Here is an 18,414-nt window from a genome sequence, read left to right as displayed (position 1 = left end):
TCCTGTAATTTCATGGTTTTTAATAATGTCTTTTCACGTCTGTGCAGAACTCTGTAAAGTTACTTCTTCATTTACAACCATCAGAAAGTTCTGTGGCGTCTTCCTGACACGATAGCAGCCAGGTTATACTCCAGCACTTGGTTTATCAGGCACGCAAGTTAAAAAGGATTAAATTCCTTGAAACAGAGACGATGTGTTTCAAAAGCACGTCCTCTACCGTCTCATACGAACGGCAGGACTCATGAGAAGCAAGAAGAGGAGAGGCCAAACACTTAAACTCCTGCTGTAGATGCTCAGCACTTACGCTTTGACCACGTGATAGTCCGAGGCGTTGAAGACGTAACCCCCGATGACCCACATGATGCCCTGGTCCACCACGGCCTTGTGGGCGGCCTTCGCCAGCCCAGCCTCGGTGAACTCCTGCCGGGTCCAGAAGGAGGAGTTTGCAGGAGCTGACACGGAGCAGTCTGGAGCTGAGGAGAAAACAGAAGCCATAAAAAAAGAATCAAGGCTTGAATGGAGAATAAACAATTCTTCATTTGTGATTAACACGATAAACAAACCCCCATAAACAAGTGAGGGGATCATTCCACAAGATTTCCTTGAGAGAGAACCTTTTCTAGCTTGTGAAAGAGTTGCTGTGTTAGTGGATTAAACTCTCACAGGCTTCATTAGATCTTAATGTCCTGCAGTCAGGGAAGAGTGAGCAGGAAACTGTGACCATCTGCTCTCGCTGAAATGAACGAGTTATGATCCGAAATGTGTTAAGCTTATTAAATTATGAAAGCAAGGCATTAATAGGAAGGCAGAGAAGTTAAAGGAGCATTTTCCGGCTTCGGATTAGTGAGGCTGACAATGCTTTTTTATTCAGGTAGATATTTTTAGTTTGTGTTTACAAGCTGTCCTCTGCTGCTGCTCCTCTGTTCAGCCTCTGTCTCAAACACGGCTTTTTAACTTTAACGTTCACAATCAACCTTTAAAACCCACACAGGAGGAAAGAAACACTAAAGAAAGAGACTGATTTGAGTGGAATATTTCTTTAGAGACAAATGTTTTGGCCGAAGTTGCCTTCCCCTCTTACTGGCCGAGAACAATAACACCAGCATACACCAGCATAAACCGGAAATCGCTCCTGAAATGAACGGGGAAAGGATTCTTCAAATTTCTTTTGGGCAACAACAACTGCAAAGTCAGAAATAGAAAGCTCGCCCGCTGCCTGTCGATGGTTTGAATCCCTCACGCTGTGGTGAGGTTTCAGGGCAGTCCTTTGATCCGGTTCATCTCATGTCCATCCATCCTCACCTGATGAAAGGCAGATGAAAAAACCTGCCTGGAATAAAACCTCCACCAGCTAATTAGTGCTATGGCTGCACTGTGCAGCAGAGACAGGATGTAAACCACTGGAGGGGGGCGGGGGGGGATTTCCTTATTGATCTTCTTAAAACAATGCAGAGGTGACCACGTGACAGGAAGTGTTGTGTCTCACTGGAACAATCAAGGTCACATTAACACTCCTGCTCTTTGTTTTGGTCAGCGGCAGTGGAACCCCCCCCCCCCTCAGAGGAGAATATCACTCGACTCCAGCATCACTAACTCCATAACATTTGCACCGAGCTGGCATTTCCATAAAACAGAAGTGTTGTGTCTCCTCCCTTTAAGAAGCAGTTTGCAGAAGCTACACATGTGTGAAGGAGACTGAACGCACGGCTGGATTCACCGAGCATCTGTCTCTGCTGGTGCTCTGGCTGTTTAGAGAATGAGTTCATGTGGAAGAGAGCAGCAGCCAGGGCACTAAGTGTCCTATTCTCCGGCTAAAACACCATGACAGGGTAATAAAGGCTTAAAAAAAAAAAAGAAATTGCCAGTCTGTTTCCCCGACTCCCTCAGCTTTGGTAATTAGATCATGAGCACACTGAGCTGCTGATATAACTGCAGTTAAATTAAGCTGTTGTCTCGGCAGTGGAGCCATTTCAGAACTAATAGAGTTCTTAGGCCCATATGGATGGATTTAAAAAAAGAAAGTACAGTAATGGCAGGTCATCGTCATATAAAATTAAATTAAAAACTATATTCATGTCTCCAAATGATGAGAGAACTGATCAGAGTTTAATTGAATGCAACAGGTGGAGCAGATGGAGGCTGTGAGGAGCTCAGTAACAGAGGGTGTGTGTGTGGGGGGTAGGGGGGGGTAAACTGGGTTGAATCGACTGATAAACAGGCAAAATCTGGATTAATGGAGTTGGTATCATTCTGTAATGATAACTGCGGCACAAAATCAATTAGAACTATGAGTGTTTCCACAGATATCCAGTATTAATCACCATTTGGCTGGTGAAAGTGATTCTTAGCATTTTAAATGTATGGCAGCAGAGCCACTGCTCAGAATGCAGGCCCAGTAGGAAGCTTATCTTAACAGCTGAGGAGTGTCTGGCGTGGCCAACCCGATGACATTGTGGATACTCAAACCAGCGCATTGCATGAGACAATGAGGTCACATCCCCTCAGCAGCGCCGCCCCCCCCCACACCTTGCCATCCCGTGTTGCAGACGCAGGCCTCGTCCTGGCAGCGGCCTCGCTCGGGGGAGCCGCAGTCGGCCAGGCAGTACGGGACGTCGCAGGCCTCTCCCTTCCAGTTGGCTTCACACTCGCAGAGCACCGAGGAACTGGAGTTCCCCACGCGACACTCGCCGTGGCCCGAGCAGTTGTTGGGACAGGAATTCACCCTGAAGGGGGGGGGGGGAGAGAGAAGCAAAGGGTTTAAGTCTGTGAATAAAATATCAGGATAACCTTTAAACTGGGGAGTTGGATGTGCTTCAGTGGAAGGAGTGGCTCAGCTGTCTGCAGGCTGGAAGCTGGAAGCTGGAATATGCAACCCCCCCCCCCCCCGCAGACAGCTGAACGTGTTGCTGCTGGCCTCGTCCTCCTCCCTGATCAGTGGGTCAAGCACCTGCCTCAACACTTGTCAAGAGAGACGGCATCGAACTACCGGCTGAAGTTACTGGCAGCTATCGAGTCACCGCAGGCACCGGCGAGCAGATGGGAACACAGAGCGTCTCTCAGGACTGAAAGTACGAGGTTGTCTTCGTACCTTCATCTCCTCTGTTAGGAGTCAGTGAACAAATATACCAAATTCCATTAATTCATTATAGCTGGTGACCAGTTCTCTCTTCTTTCTCTCAAACCAGCAGCCGATGAGTGAAGCTGAGGCTGGTCTCAGAAAACAGATATCACCGAAGTCTGAGTCTGGACCCTGAACTCTGAGATGATGAATCCTGAGCAGAGAAACTGATCTTTATTAGTTCATCCTGCGTCAGGCTGAATGGAAATAAAAAAGCTTTTATCAATAGAGCAGAGATCCTTTGACTCACCGTGTCAACGATTAATAAAGAGCTTCTTTCTAAACTCCAGTGGAATTGTGTAGAGATGATGTTTGACCCCAACAACAAAAACAAGAAAAAAAATGCAGCAATGAGGAAGAGTTGAAAAGTTAATTTTTACTCATGAGGTCAAACCGATAAGACTTTTTATACGTTTATAGATCGGTGATAGTGGCCTCAGAGTCCGACCCAGTTACAACCCACTGATTCTGCTGACCTGTACATGATAAAGCATGGAGGTTAAACTCAAGTGTAAATCCTTGAATGTTAAATAAATCTTGCAAATGTTTTAAATTGTACTTTTCAAATGTAGTAAAATGTTATTAAGTAAGTTGATTTATAAGCAGCTTGTGTTCAAAACTACATTTAATACAGTTTTAAAATGTTGAAGTCCCTTTAGCTGGAGTCCTGCTTATGTTTGCTAATATGCAAATTTAGATTTTACAGAATAAACAATGAGCATCTTTACATTTTATATTTAAAAAATATAGAAATTTTGCAATCAGGTTACATTTGTTTCTCCTTTGTATTTATAGGAATTTATAACAAACTTTATGGTTAAACCTCGACTACATTTCTCTGTAATAAGGGCTTTCATATTTTTGATTACCATCGAAAATTTTAAAACAGAATACTAAAATAATATTATATAATACTACAACAAAAATCCACACTGCTCAGACTGTGATCTGAATGTCTCTGTCCTGTTATCGAGTCCTAACTGGTTCGGTTAGTAGAGACTGAGGCCTCGTGTCAGACAGGTTCCTCAGGCTCAGCAGCAGAAGTCAGAGAATCACTCCTGTGGGTTCGGTGAAGAAAAGCTGCTCAGTTTCTTATCCTGATGTATTCACATGAGACACTAACACAACTATCACCACCCATAAGCTACGATGGAGGGAGAGAAAACCACGAAACAAGAAGCAAACAGTTTCCTTGTGTAAATATGAAAAATAAACTGTAAACATTGGACAAGACCAGAAGCCACCAGAGTAACGACGAGTAAACAACAATACAACTCTGAGTAAACAACATGATCCATCAAAGCAAGAGACCGAAGTGAAGAAGGTGAAGTTTCTGTCTCGGTCCTGAAGGCCACCAATGGGCGAGGGGGGTGGAGAGAACGGAGGGGTCCATTGTGTCCCGGTGCAGATGTTTGGAGGAGACAGGCTCCACCTTGGCTTCTAGAATATTGTCCCTTTTAATCCCAGTTGAATCCACTGGAACAATACTTCATATGTTTAGTTTTAGTTCCATATACAGTCTATTGTCATTTATCACAATGAAACCTTCAAATCTAAAAGAGAAAATAACTTTACCTTGATTATAGCTCTATATAAACTAATATAAGTTTCAATCTATTCTAACGAGCCACAGTTCCATGCTGGTGTAATGACCCTGTGTAAAAAACACATGTGGACTTTCAGCCTCTTGCTAAAGCGCCGTCAAACCGGTCGAGTCCGTGTGCAGAGTGAATCATGCAGAAAGTAATAAGTGTGTGTGAGTCATTGTGTTCTGAGGGAGGGAAGTGGGACTTTCAACAGAAACAGAAATCATTTGAGTGTTTCTTCTCAGGAGTTGGTCTCGACACGCCTGTGAGTCGGTGGCTGACTCCATCGTGGATGCATGTTTTGGATTCTCAGAGAAGTTCAAACTCAGCTGTTTGGCAGCAGCACGCACTCGGCTGCAGAGGCTCAGGAGCAATGGGACATGAGGAAACTCCCTTCACTAAAAACAAATGACCAGATCTAATAAAAATGTTTGAATGTGTTTGGAAGGAGCAGCCTGGTGAAGAAATTACCTTCAACTCGTGTAAAGCCTGTTTTCCACATTCGGCTTGTGCAATGAGAATAGAATCGATCAGGATGTGACCCACACAGAACTTCAGGGGGTTGGCTGTGCATTTGTGTACTTATTATTTTCTACACCTTACGAACCACATGCAAGAATTATACTCTTCTTCTAATTGTGCAAGATGAAGCAGTGAAGAGCACCGGGGGAAAAACAGACAGGACCACTCTCCTACTGGCAAAGGGAAAAGGGATCTGATCTATTTCTAATTCTAATTCAAGTTTATCTGTAATTAAAAACACAAATGTGATCATTCAGGTTTAAGAGAGGTATCACATTCAAGGGGTTAACTTTAAAAAATGGAATGAATACAGGAATGGAGTATACACATGAGGCAGGGTCGGTAGTTTGATCCCCAGCCCCCTGCATGCCAAAGTGTCCTTGGGCAAGAGGGTGGAAGTGACTTGTAGTGTGAGTCATGGTCACGTTGTGTGTTTGTCTCACCTGTAGGAGATGTTGAAGCCGGTGAGGTTGTAGGCAGCATCACTGAAGAAGTGCAGCAGGGCGAAGCCGGACTGGGACACCACCTCTGGAACCGTCTCGTTCCCATAGCGCTCAGGGACGATGAGACCACTGCAGTCACAACACAAGAGTCAAAATGAAGGATGCTTTTAATGTGGTAGTTTAATGGTTCAGCAGTGGTTTGTAAAAGAATCCCTGCAACCGTAAATTTGAAATCCTAGAACGTGTTTTTACAGGTTTTGAATTAAAATTGTGAAATTAGAAAAGCATCCCCAGGAGGTGTACCTGAAGGCAGCGAGCAGCGGGGCGTAGATGGAGTCCCCGTCGTACACGTACAGGTGGTCCCAGCTGCACTCGGTGGCAAAGTGGTTGAACCTCAGTCTCAGTACGGTGTTGGGCCTTGAACACAGACACACACACAGAAACACCATGAGAATGCTGTTGTTGACACAAGTGTGTTAAACTTATTAAAACCTTCAGAACATTAGAACTTATTTATCCACTAGGTTGTTGTAAAGGTTTGTTGTGAATGTAAAAGTACACAACATTATCTGTTGTGTATTTGCATGAAATCACAGAATGAAGAGCTGAAGGATATAAATTAAATATGATATATTTAATTGGTAATATAAACTATCATGTGTTTTTGTTAAACCTAAAATCCACCTGATAAATCTGACAGTGAAGTTTTACGTCACACAGGAAGTTAAACTTGCTGCTGAACTAAATTAATGAACTGTCCACTTTAACTGAGTGTTATTACAGTAAAGAGAATCAGATATCAAGGCAGGAAGAACCAGTTTGTGCAATCGGTTCTCGATTTAAGACGTTCATGAGATTCTTCAAAATGCCGCGGCTCTTGATTTGGTTAATATCGCAAAATGAAATCAGTGAAAGGAGGAGGGGACGGAGGACAAAGGCCCATTTAGCGTCCTAACGAGGGGAGCACATTTTATGAAAAGTCACATTTTCCTCCTCGAAATTTGATTTATCAGAGTGAAGCGCTGACTCACTCCTCCCCCTTCTCCCCCCCGCACAGACAAACAAACCAAAGAATGGCAGCAGCCCCAAGGTTTGATCACGAAGAAGACTTGTGATGGGTGAATCAAGAGTGAGTGGTAAAACATCCCATTCCAGTTCAGAAGCCACGGTCATCAGGGGCCCATTGAGACACGCAGCCTGTCGGGCAACTGGCCAGATGTTCCAAACCGAACGACTCTACACACTCGTCTGCAGAGGGAGCTTTAAGGGAATGCACATCAGAGGCTCATGAAACCACTTTCCAAGTGTTCTGGTCACTTTGAAGCAGGTGTCGAGACGTTAACCTCCTGTCAGGAGCCGCCCGAGGGCTGAAGACAGCAAATGAAGGAGCCATTAGAACGTAATGAAGCCGCCGGGCCACATGGCGCCCTGGTGATTAGAGTCCATCCAGGAGGAGGAGGGGTCAGGAGTTCAGGAACCCCCCCCCCCCCCGAAGCGGTTGCACTTGCGTCGAGGCGAGCGAACGTTAACTGTGACCTCCTGTGGTCAATCCCTCGGAATGAGCATTGGCTCAAAGCCCAAAATGTAAATGTAATCAAAGAGCTCGCAGGTTGGAGGAGCCAGATAAATGAAGAACTGTTGCTCTGGATCAATTCCCCGTGCCGAGGTTCTGCTGACTTGAACAATACGGGCGGAGGAGTATTGGATTTCTTCACGGTTACTTTGCCGTTAACGTCCATCCATCACCGGCTGGATACTGGGCAGCCCTTATGAGAGAGGGACCCGAGTGAAGGACGACAGCGGGGACTCGATCTAATAATCATTATCAGCTCCAGTGAAATCTACATTATTGAGTTATGGTTTCAGTTTTTATATCTCACAGCTGAGCAGAGGGTTTGAGGAAGTCTTCCTTTGTAGAAGCTGAAGCTGTTAATACTGTACTATTACATCTTAATACTGTACTATTCCATATATATTTCTTACTTTACATATCTATTTATTTACATTCCACTTTAAATACGCACAATACTCTGCACTCTACTGCCTTTTTTTGCACTTCTGGTTAGACGCTAAACTGCATTTCGTTGTATTTGTATTTGTACTTATGCATGACAATAAACTTTAATCTAGTCTAATTTAATGTTTCACGTTCATGTGGTGATTCTTCAGGCTACTTATGAGTCCATATGCGTGGGGGGGGGGGGGGGTTCTTGGTGGCAAAGATGTTTGAACGCCTCAAAAGAACATTTGATAAATTCTATTTATATTAATTTCACAGCTAATAATGAGTTTCACAGACATATTTGTTTCAGCGATTAAATTTGCTGGAATGAAAAAAAAACTCTGACAAGATGTGTTTATTCTCCTGAATCCAAGTTCCACAAATTTGGTTGTATTTGTGTTTTTATCCGGTCGATACACAAAATTCTTTAATCCCTAATATTCTACTGTAATCTGGGGAAAAAAAAGTATTATAAACACTAACTTCAGAAGCTTTTTAAGAGACGCAGTCAGTATCAGACAAATTGTCAAGTTCTTTAAAAACGAGTAGCATATTGTTGTGTTGTTGTTATAAAGTCTCAATGTTGAGTTGGATCTGCACTTACTTCCCCTCGATGAGCCACGTGCACTTGGTCTTGTACTTGTAGTTTCCTTGTCCGTCACTCAGACTGCCGTTCGGCCCCGTCAGCCTGGAGGAGAGGAAGAGGAAACACAAGAGACTCAAGGTTACTCAGGAAAATGTTTTAATATGTTAACGAGCTGGAATCAGGAGTCACAATAAAAAGCAAGAAACTGTACGAAACTTCATTTGAACCAATAATTTGATTTATGAGCAATGTGCAATTCGTTCAAATCCTTTTTTTACACATTAATAAACTGATCAAATCCAATTAGTTATGAAATTATTCATGCATAGACCAAAATAAAATAAAATTAAAAAAATTAAAATCACATGACCCTTGTATTTAATGATGTTGAACTTTGTACTTTTGTAACACTTAACTTTAACTGTTCTGTGTTAACACCAGGAAATATGATGGAAACAGAAACAGCCTCAGATATTCACTATTACTACTGTTATTAACAATATACATTAACTCCGTAGTAAAAAATAATAGTGAGCAGCAGCTCTCATCATTCTTTTTGATATTTAAATATATTAATGTGTCCTCCCTATATATTTAATTTAGCTGTTTAGAGTCTGTTCTAATGCTGATTCCAGCTTCACGTCATCGTCCGAAGCCTTGAAACACAAACTGCAGCTTCCCGGTTGAAGCCCTGAGATGACCCCCCACACAGTGTTATTACACAGGAGCCAATCAGCAGGCTGGAGCCAGCAGGTAAACACAGACCCAGGACAGCTCCGGGGGCCGAGAATGATTAAACCTCGCGGCAAATGATTATCCGAGGCCGACGCCACCGGTCGGCCACCGACGCTGCTGAGGTGAAGTACAGAGCCCGGCCTGTCCTGCCTCATCAGCTCCAGCCTGATGACACAGCAGCACACAGGAGCTGATTTACACAGGGGACACTTAGATGCAGGCCGAGGTTGTATCATTACTGATGTGGGTCTCAGGGTGCAATGACTAACACACACACACACACACCCAGTCACAGCCTTGTTCTGAAACACACCAGCGACTGCAGAGGACCCCCTCCTCCCATGTTCAGCTGCGAGAGGCAGCTACAGATCTCAGATCTGCTGCTGAAAACAACCACAAGTCACAGATAAGAGCTCGAGTTCTCCACATCGAGACAAACTGATAATCGGTCTCAAACTCAAATCATGATTTCCATCATTCTCACCATCGCAAACAGGAAGTTGATCTTTCACACGTGATGATAACACAAACTCATAAAAACAACACAACTTCCACTGAACTGCTTTGTATCTTGGCAACAACTGGGCCGCACCATGTTGTTGTAGAGAACTTTGTACAGCTCCTGCAGGTGAAGTTAACTTTACAACAACTTTACAGCACGTACACATGACTCTATAAAACACAATGATGCTGTTGCTTCATCTCTGAAACTTGATGACTTGCAGACAGCATCAGACCGAACCGCTTCTCCACAGTGACACACACTGCAGACTCACACAGCTCTGTCACAGGACTCAGTGGCGGTGAGCTAACGAGTGTAATTACATGTTTCTCAGTGCTAATGCCACCGGGGCCTCCTGGGACTCACGGCTGAGGAGACAAACAAAGACGTGTCTCTCTCAGAGGACAGCAGGCTCTGGACTCCCCTGAACACACCTCACTACCAGCCACGCAACGCAAACCACAGCTGGTCCTGAGCACATGTGTTCTACTTCAACCACTACTGGGACAAACACAATCCTCCTGGATCACAGGAATATAATTCAAATATAAAGTATTACTGTTGTAGACCCATTACTAGGCTGACAGTATTTTCATTTTCAACCAAGTTGCCCTAATGACTTAATGGTTTTGACCAGAGTGGGGGGATCAAGTGCTTCCAGGGAAACGTCCTGAAAGAGTTTTGGTTTAATAAAGTAGAGAAATTCTGCCTCTCCAGTTATCCCACTGTAATGAAAAGTCATTTGCTTCTTTAGATTCCCAGTTTATAGACGTGATGATGACGGTGCTCTTTGTGATGAGCATTGGGACATTAGGTGTAGTGTGCATTAATAAATTCAGAGGAAATTAAAGCAGACATCTTAAAAATGCACATTGGATCGTGTCTCTTCTCAGGACAAAGTGTAATTTCTCTCAAATTCAGCCATTTACCACCGAGCATTTGAATTTAGTCCTTTTTAAAGATGAAGGACATTGAAAGGAACTTGTGTCTGCTGCAGAGCTAATGGTGGCTTCTGAACAGAGGGGGGGGGGGGGACAAGTCTTTTTTTAGACCCAGGACAGTTTGGGACATAAAGAGACTTTTTATATGCAGAAGTCAAAGCACGGTCTAATGTCATCTCTCGCCGGGGGGGCAGATATATTCTGGTCATTTACAATCAGAAGGCAGTAGAGAAAGAAAGAAAGTTGCATCAACGACTTCATGATTTTACTGTAATAAAAAAATGTAGACAGCACGTTAAGGAAACAGATATATATCTGAAATATGAGAATTAATTGAAACTGAACCAAAAAATGTTCCCTTCAACCAATCAACCATTTTACAAAACAATTAACTAACTCGATCTTCGGTCAATCATCAATTCTAATCAACTAATAACTGAAAGCTTCTAGAACAAACGTCCTGTTCCTGGAACTCAGTTTCATAATCACACAAAGCACGAGAGTCATTTTAGCCACATGTAAAATGGAATAACTCCATTACTCAAAAAATGTCCCCCTCCAGCTTTTCTTATTAATGGTTCATAATTCATCACTGTGAATATTCTGTGAAGTTGAGTGAAGGTCACTGTGACTCTACCGGCAGGAAAGAATCACTTCTTTCTCCTGAGACTTGAGAGAAGCTTGCAAGTTTATTTCATAGAATGTAAATTAAGATAAACACGTTTCCACTTCCGTCCATTGGACAACAATGACACTACGGTATTGCAGAGGCAGCGTCTCAGCCAATCAGGAGTCATTCTCAGCTGTCAATCAGGATGTTTCCCACCTTTCATATAGCAATAAATAAAAGGTACCACAAAAATGACCACGTGAACTCACATTAGTGTGATGGAACTAACTTAAATGACAGAAACCATCCTTGACTTGTGCTCTAAGTCTTTAGTTTGGCACGTGTCCTGTTCACGAACCTGGAGGAGGTGGGAGTTTATAACCTATATTTCCGTAGGCCACCAGGGGGCAATCAAGATGCTTGGGCTCCACTTTAAAGGGTTGTGTTGTCTTTCACCTTTATATACAGTGCATTACAACGTGTTCAATATATCTGTGAACACGAGGTGAGAAGGTAAAGTTAACTAGAAACACCAGTAAGTTCTTTTGACCTCTGTGCAGCACTACAGCCTAAAGTTAGAGAACTCTAAAAAGGTCCAACTGAACGTCTGTGAGTTTGTCCTCCTCATGTCAAACAGGATCCGTCTCCTCTGTCCTGGGAGACAAGCCCGAGCCAGTGAGGAGCTCGTACCACCAGACGCACACCCACCCAGGCAGAACCTCACGTTTCACCATGACATTCAACAGCTGCTCTTTCTCATGCAAACAGCGTCTCTGCTGCAGAGCCAAGTGCTCGACAAATGGGGGGAAAGTGGTGCAGCATGAGAGCAGAGAGCAAACACGACTCCTCCTTCATGAGGAGGCAACAACAGGCTGAAGGGGAGAAGAGCACGCTCAGACAGAACGTGGACACTGAGGCAGAAGGGTTCTCCCTCCAGACGCACAGAAGCTGCTGATACCATGATCTACATCTATTAGGGAGAACAGCATCACTTTTCACTGTGGTGTCCCTGTGCAGTTCAGTGTGGGGGGGGGCAGTGACAGCTTCGTATGATTCTGCACATTCTGCAAAAAGAGAAACCTGCCTCGATAGCAGGAACGTTTTCAGGGGATTCGCACATTTTTTACCCGCAAACAAGAAATTAAACGTGGAAAACGTTTGGGACGATGACTCCAGGCATCCTGCAGTGAAGTTATTGAAAAGTCAAGCTTGCATTTACCCCCCACCCCCCCGAACTAACCATGAGAAATGAGCTGTTAAACATACCTGATGTGATAAGAGCTACCTGACAGACTAAATAACAGGAAACCATCTACAATACATTAACCATGCCTGCATCCTCTCTGGTTAAAGTTGCAGCGTCAAACCCTTCAAAACACTATGTGCTGTGTAAGAGAATAACAATATAATGTTAATAAGAACAACAGTGATAACTATAGTTATATAGCAAGTGCTTCCAAATAAAACAGATAATGCAGTGCTCAACAACAAGATTAAATACTATTATTGTTTTTAACCATAATACTACATACAATAAAGTGAGTCTTATGAGGAGAAGCCCCAGGTAATGTTTCCAGTTAATGTGGTCACTTCTCTCAGTACGTGTGTTTAAGGCCTTTTTGTACGGCCGTGTAAATACATCAATGACTCCCGAGGAGATAAGGGACGGGGCGAATATCTGCGTCTCTGCATCGGGAGGTTGACGTGAATGAGATAGAAGTGGCACAGACGTGAAGGTAGTTGCACTGGCAGCTGAGCTGGGCCTTTTAGAGAAGAGAGGTCAGCCTGCAGGTTCCAGACAGCGCAGGAGGACGGATGTGGACGCATCTAACACACAGACGTCTATACGTCAGATTCACTACAGAGCACCGAGCTGTGGAACTGTGAAAGAGAAAATATAGTAAATCTACTGTTAATGTCGGACAAGGACAACAACAGCATTTGTGTTTAAAAAAGGAAAATGTGTAATTTTTGCAGCATTGAATTTCCCTCTGGTTTCAAGAGATTGATTCAAACTGCTGCTGAAAGAGGTGATGGATCAATCAGCTGGGAATCTAAACGGGTGACTTGGAGGTTTTGATACGTAGCAGCATCGTGGAGACACATCTCTACACACACGGGGAAAGATGTGCACACACCTGCCAACATTTTCATGCTATTCCACAACAGTTGGTGGTGATCAGGTGCCAGGACATGTAGCAACACACCAGCAAAAGGAGAGAAGAGCTGGTAAACACCAAATGTAAACAAGCTCGCTCCAAATCACAGAGAGACATGGTTGGCAACTGTTTGAGTGTAAACATAAGAGGGAACTTTACACTCTACACAAAACAACACATCATTAAATCTTCTCATGATCACTCTCCTGTAGGCTTTTTGTGATTTTCAAGCAAAAATGGGTTCGGGTTGTTGATGAAATATAATGGGCTCCTTCTTGGTCTATGACACATCCTCCCACCAAGTGTCATGGTAATTCCTTCAGTCGATTTTGTGTGATTGTTCTAAAAAAACACAACAACAAACAAACAACCTCATGGTGGAGGTAATGAAAATGATCATCAGTTGCAGAGATGATGATTAATAAACTCCAGAATGAGGATGTGAGTTGTAGGAAGAGATTAAAAGGTGAACATATATTACTGGAGATGTGTAATACCGTTTACCTGCAAACTAAAAGCTGAGATGATGGCTGGTATCGGATAGAAATTGGGGGGGGGGCATCAGGACATGAACATGCGTCAGAGGCGTATTCTGTCTTTAAGTGGCATTAACAAAGACTTAATTCAGCACATCATCCCACTGCAAAGACTCATAACCACGATCCTAATAAAAAAAAACACTTCTTGACTAATGCGTTATCTCGTATCAATAAAAATAAAAACTGTCCAGTTGCTTTTCTTTGTGCCGAGGAGCATAAAGCCGGCTTTTGAAGGAGTGATCTGATAAGAGTGTGAATGTCAGATACAGTTCAGTCTTATGGCAACGCTCATTACCAACAGTTAATGTCAAATCCAAATTCAACGATATTCACTCTTTTACTTATACAACTCCAGTAGGCCTGTTTGTGAGAATGTAAATGTCCGAGGCTGTTGCTCTAGATATGTTCAGAGTGAGCCCATGTGAGATTATGGTTCAGGAAAATGACGTTTACATCATTCTATGGACACAAATAATATATATTTTGAATGTATGAGAGCTTTTGGTGATTGTCTGCAATCGGCTGAAGCACTGCTGTTAAGTCTCTGGGAGTTTTACGAGGCAACAATTAGCTGCAACGTCCCTGGTTTTAAAACTGGTCGTTAACATGCGTCTCTCATTTCCTGTCAAAACAGAAAACACAAACACTACGGCCAAAGACAGAACAGTTCCATTAAAAAAGATCAAGATTTCTCTCTCTATAAAACAGAGCACCATTCAAACTACCTTCTCCCAAGTCGTCCATTCACAGTGTCTGGGGATTGACCACAGCAACAGGAAGTAACTCTTCTGGGAAGAGGAAGAGCAGTTTAACTTTCAAACTCTGAGTTGAAGGGAGAAACCAAAGCTAATGAAGAGATGGACGTCCCTGGAAGACAGAGCTACATGTGGTGTGAGATCCTGGATGAGGCTGACATTTCTTAAATTGCAATATTCATTTGATAAAAACAAGACACAATGAATATTGATTTTGTGACCCAGGGAGATCTACTCGCTGTGATTCATGGAAAAAAATTGTACACACAACTTTAAAGTTTCCATTAGATCAAAAGGAAAATCTACAACAAAACTCTCCAGTCTGTCTTTGCCTGCCCCCCCCGCCCCTCTCCTTCATGTTGATTTTGGCCCTCATGGCCAATCAGGACGCCATCTTGGTACGAACTTGCCACAGAAAGCCGCTCTCACCAGCGCTCAGCCAGCCTTGTATGGCAGCATTGTCTGTATGCTAAACACGGGCTCGGACCACAGCCTCTCCTCCAGAAAGAAAAAACTCTATCATCCCTTTGACCGCGGGAACAACAACAGAAGCAGCCCTGGTTCTGGGGGAATGGGATCAGAGCAGGTTTACCACTCCGCTTACTGGTAACCAGTGTGACGGGCTGGGGCAGCTGCAACATCCCCCGATAGAGTTCTACACAGCGGCACCAGCGTTTGATCCGGTGCACTTGTTCTGGAAGTCAGAGCCCTGCTGAGCTATTAGTGGAGTTCAGGGTCAACATCACAGCCGCTGCAGCAGTGCAGGCCGGAGGGACCTGCTGCTTTTAATGGGAAGAAGTTGAAGTAGAGGTCAAACTCCGGAGCTCCAGACAGAGCGAAAGGTCAACTTCACTAATCCTCACAGGGTCGTTCATCGGGCCCAGTGGACCAATCAAAACCAGCGTCCAGGTCCTAGTCCCAGTTTTAAAATTAGGTAAAACTAATATGCAGGAATATATATGCTAGGCTGCTGATAACAAGCTCTTTCATTACTAATTAATCGGTTTAATCTTTTTTCAAATCAGTGATTAATTGTTAAGTTTATAAAACGTCCAAAGACATTAAGGGAATGAGATTAACGTCCACAGCCTCGGGGGGGGTTTTCAAATTGATTTGAATCCCACCGATAGTTACTACGGGCTATAGATGTTAAATTAAAAAAATCCACACAAGAGCAACACATCGTCTCACTTTAAGTGGAACCAGGGGCTTTTACCACAGTCACAGTTTTCCCACCACACCAATACTGGGAGCAAAATGGGGGGGGGGTCAGCTTCTTGAAATGTGAATTATCATTTAATTCATTTCTAAAAAGTGAGAGGACTTAGAACTGTTTCAAGACCAAGGACGTTTCCAAACCTGGGAATCTGAACCAAGCTTCACGTCTTTGTTCTATTGATGAAAAGTATAGAGTGTTTTTTTATTACTACCAGCAAAATGAATGTCCTTGTTCAAACATTACATCGTGGGAGGTGAAGACCAAGAATCCTGTGAGCTACTTTTTTCCCTTCTATCGTTTAATGCTGTTGCAAATTACAGAAATTGGTCCCAAAGTCTTAACAATGCAGAAAAGGCACAAAAGGAGCCTTAAACTAAATCATCAGGATTCATCACTCATCTCGCAAAACAAAGGAAATCTTCAAATTCCTGGATCTGCCTCTTCCCATCCAGTACTTACTGTGCAACACTTCTGACAAACAGAAACCTGCTGGGAGGAAGTCATCAGAAAGATAATTAAACTCCAGTCCAACCCAGGACTTTGAGCCTCCATGTTATCCTCCAAGCAGCTGGTGGAGGTCACAATCCTAATTTCCCACACATCACCAGTTTCTGAACCACAACAAAGACACACTACTTGACCCAGACAGCACTCGACCCTGCAGCTCGGCAGCCTCCACTTCACCTGCTCAGATACCATCAGCAATCGGCCACACTAATGTGCAAATTGTCCCAGTTTCCCCTTTTCTTCACCACAGCAGATTGGTGAGTATGCAGAACACCACAGGCCTCCACAGGCCAACTGGGCTTCTCACAACCGGGCAGGGTGGCACTGAGCTGAGGCAGCAGTACCCCGAGTGTTGAATTCTTTCAGGACAGAACACCCAGGGTCTCCTTTAAACAGCGTTTTACTGAGGGCTGCTGAACAGACCGTGGCGGACACGTGGGAGCTGCACGGACCTGCTCGCTCATCACAACACTGCACCCAGATCAGCTTGCTAACAACCCAAAAAGATGCAACGCACAAGTATAACATTACGGCCTCGGCTCAACCAGGGGAGATGAATCTTGACGAGGGAAGTTGTTCGTTTGCGTTTCACAGGGAGAAACAGTTGTGTGATCAACACTGATTGTGTCTCAATGAAGCGCTGAAGGACAATGGTCTCCACCAGGAGTCCAGGTCACGATACTAACTCAAGTAGAGGAGACATTTTAATGAGCTCAAAGAACAAGATGTGCAGCAGCGATGGTCTGAATCTTTTTATTAAATCAACGTTTGACACTCTTCTATAGCACACTGCGTTTAACATTACACGGTCTCAGTGTCATCAGCGTTTGTGTAAAATAAGTTGAGCTGAAACAGGAAGCTTCACACATGAAAGTGGGCGAGTGAGAGCGGATGTGCTTTGAATAGAGTCTGACCGATTCATTAAGTGTCTTGTGAGATGTGAGCTTTTTACAGACATGTGTGTATTTATGTTTCCTGACATGAAAACTTGTATTTTACATTTAAACAATGCAGAATGCTTATTTTCTTAATTCAATGCTATGTTTATTTTATATGTATTTATAAAGTTAACGGGTAAACTGTAAAATATTCAGCCCAAATTACATTTCAGTGTCATTTTGGTGATAACAAGAATTTAGTTAACACAAAAAGTCTTTATTATAAAAAATATATCAATACTGGAAATCGTTCACGTCCAGATATCGATAATCAGTCCCCAACAATCCATACTGGTTTGTTTGTTTACAAAAGTTTGACCACCACTGAGCTGCTGTCCGGCTGTTGGAATGTAATATTCACTTGTTTGTCTCATAAGCAGCATGACACCTGCTGTGTTTCATGTCCTGTGAATCCAGACCACACCTGACAGAGACACGACAATTACAAGGAGCCAGTGTGGACTGTGCCCTCGGCTAACCCCCCCCCCCCCCCCCCCCCCCCCCCACACACACACACAAATATCTATTTCCATGTTTATCTAAGTATGAGTAGAAAACTGACAAATGTCTGGTGGAATCTTTTTAAAGGTGAGTATTTGCTGCTTATTATTAATTTAACGTTGTTATACGTTGAACACTTTGAGGTTTAATTCTGCAAGTCACACAAAAGGATTTGTTCTGGGCCAATGGGATTCCTCCCTTTTAGACGATTACACATTAACACAATGATCATCAGCCCTCGGCTCTTATCTGCAGCGCTGGGCAATGAAACCAGAATATCACAAAACAAACATACTAAAACACATCACAGCTCAAAGAACATACACGGAAACATGAGGTGCTGTGGTGCTACGTGTGTGATCAGTAGAATTACTTGTGATAAACACACACATCACATACCAGCAGTACTCAGGTTATCTACACACATGTGCAGCTTCTAGACCAGGACGTCTGAGCCCTGTGTTGACATGAGTGGTGGTGGTAGTAGTAGTGTTAGTGGTGGCAGTAGTAATAGTACTGATGTAGCAGTATTATTGATAGCATAAGTAGTACTAGTAGTAATAGTAGTGGTAGCAGCATTACTGATAGTATTAGCAGTGGTAGCAGACTACTGACAGTACCAGCAGTACTAGTAGCAGTGGTATCAGTACTAGTGACAGCACTAGCTGTACTAGAAGCCATGTTATTGATAGTATTAGTAGTGGTAGCAGTACTACTGACAGTACTAGCAGTACTAGTACTAGTGGTATCA

The 18,414-nt window shown here is 43.4% G+C and overlaps 1 protein-coding gene across 1 annotated transcript in view; it reads right to left on the bottom strand.

Moving 5' to 3' along the window:
* The window catches only part of atrn (attractin), a 102,600-nt gene that overhangs the window by 83,443 nt on the left and 743 nt on the right, over window positions 1-18,414 (bottom strand). The window contains exons 2-6 of the mRNA XM_062397579.1: window positions 8,276-8,359; window positions 5,973-6,086; window positions 5,670-5,798; window positions 2,527-2,723; window positions 305-473 (exon numbers count right to left, since the gene is read on the bottom strand). Coding sequence (XP_062253563.1) covers window positions 305-473; window positions 2,527-2,723; window positions 5,670-5,798; window positions 5,973-6,086; window positions 8,276-8,359 — 693 coding nt within the window. The remainder of the gene's footprint in view (window positions 1-304; window positions 474-2,526; window positions 2,724-5,669; window positions 5,799-5,972; window positions 6,087-8,275; window positions 8,360-18,414) is intronic.

This window comes from Platichthys flesus, chromosome 10 (assembly GCF_949316205.1).
Source record: "Platichthys flesus chromosome 10, fPlaFle2.1, whole genome shotgun sequence".
NCBI classification, from domain to species: domain Eukaryota; kingdom Metazoa; phylum Chordata; class Actinopteri; order Pleuronectiformes; family Pleuronectidae; genus Platichthys; species Platichthys flesus.
The sequence above is the reverse complement of the archived record's forward strand: the minus strand, read 5'-3'. Positions and strand labels throughout refer to the sequence as shown.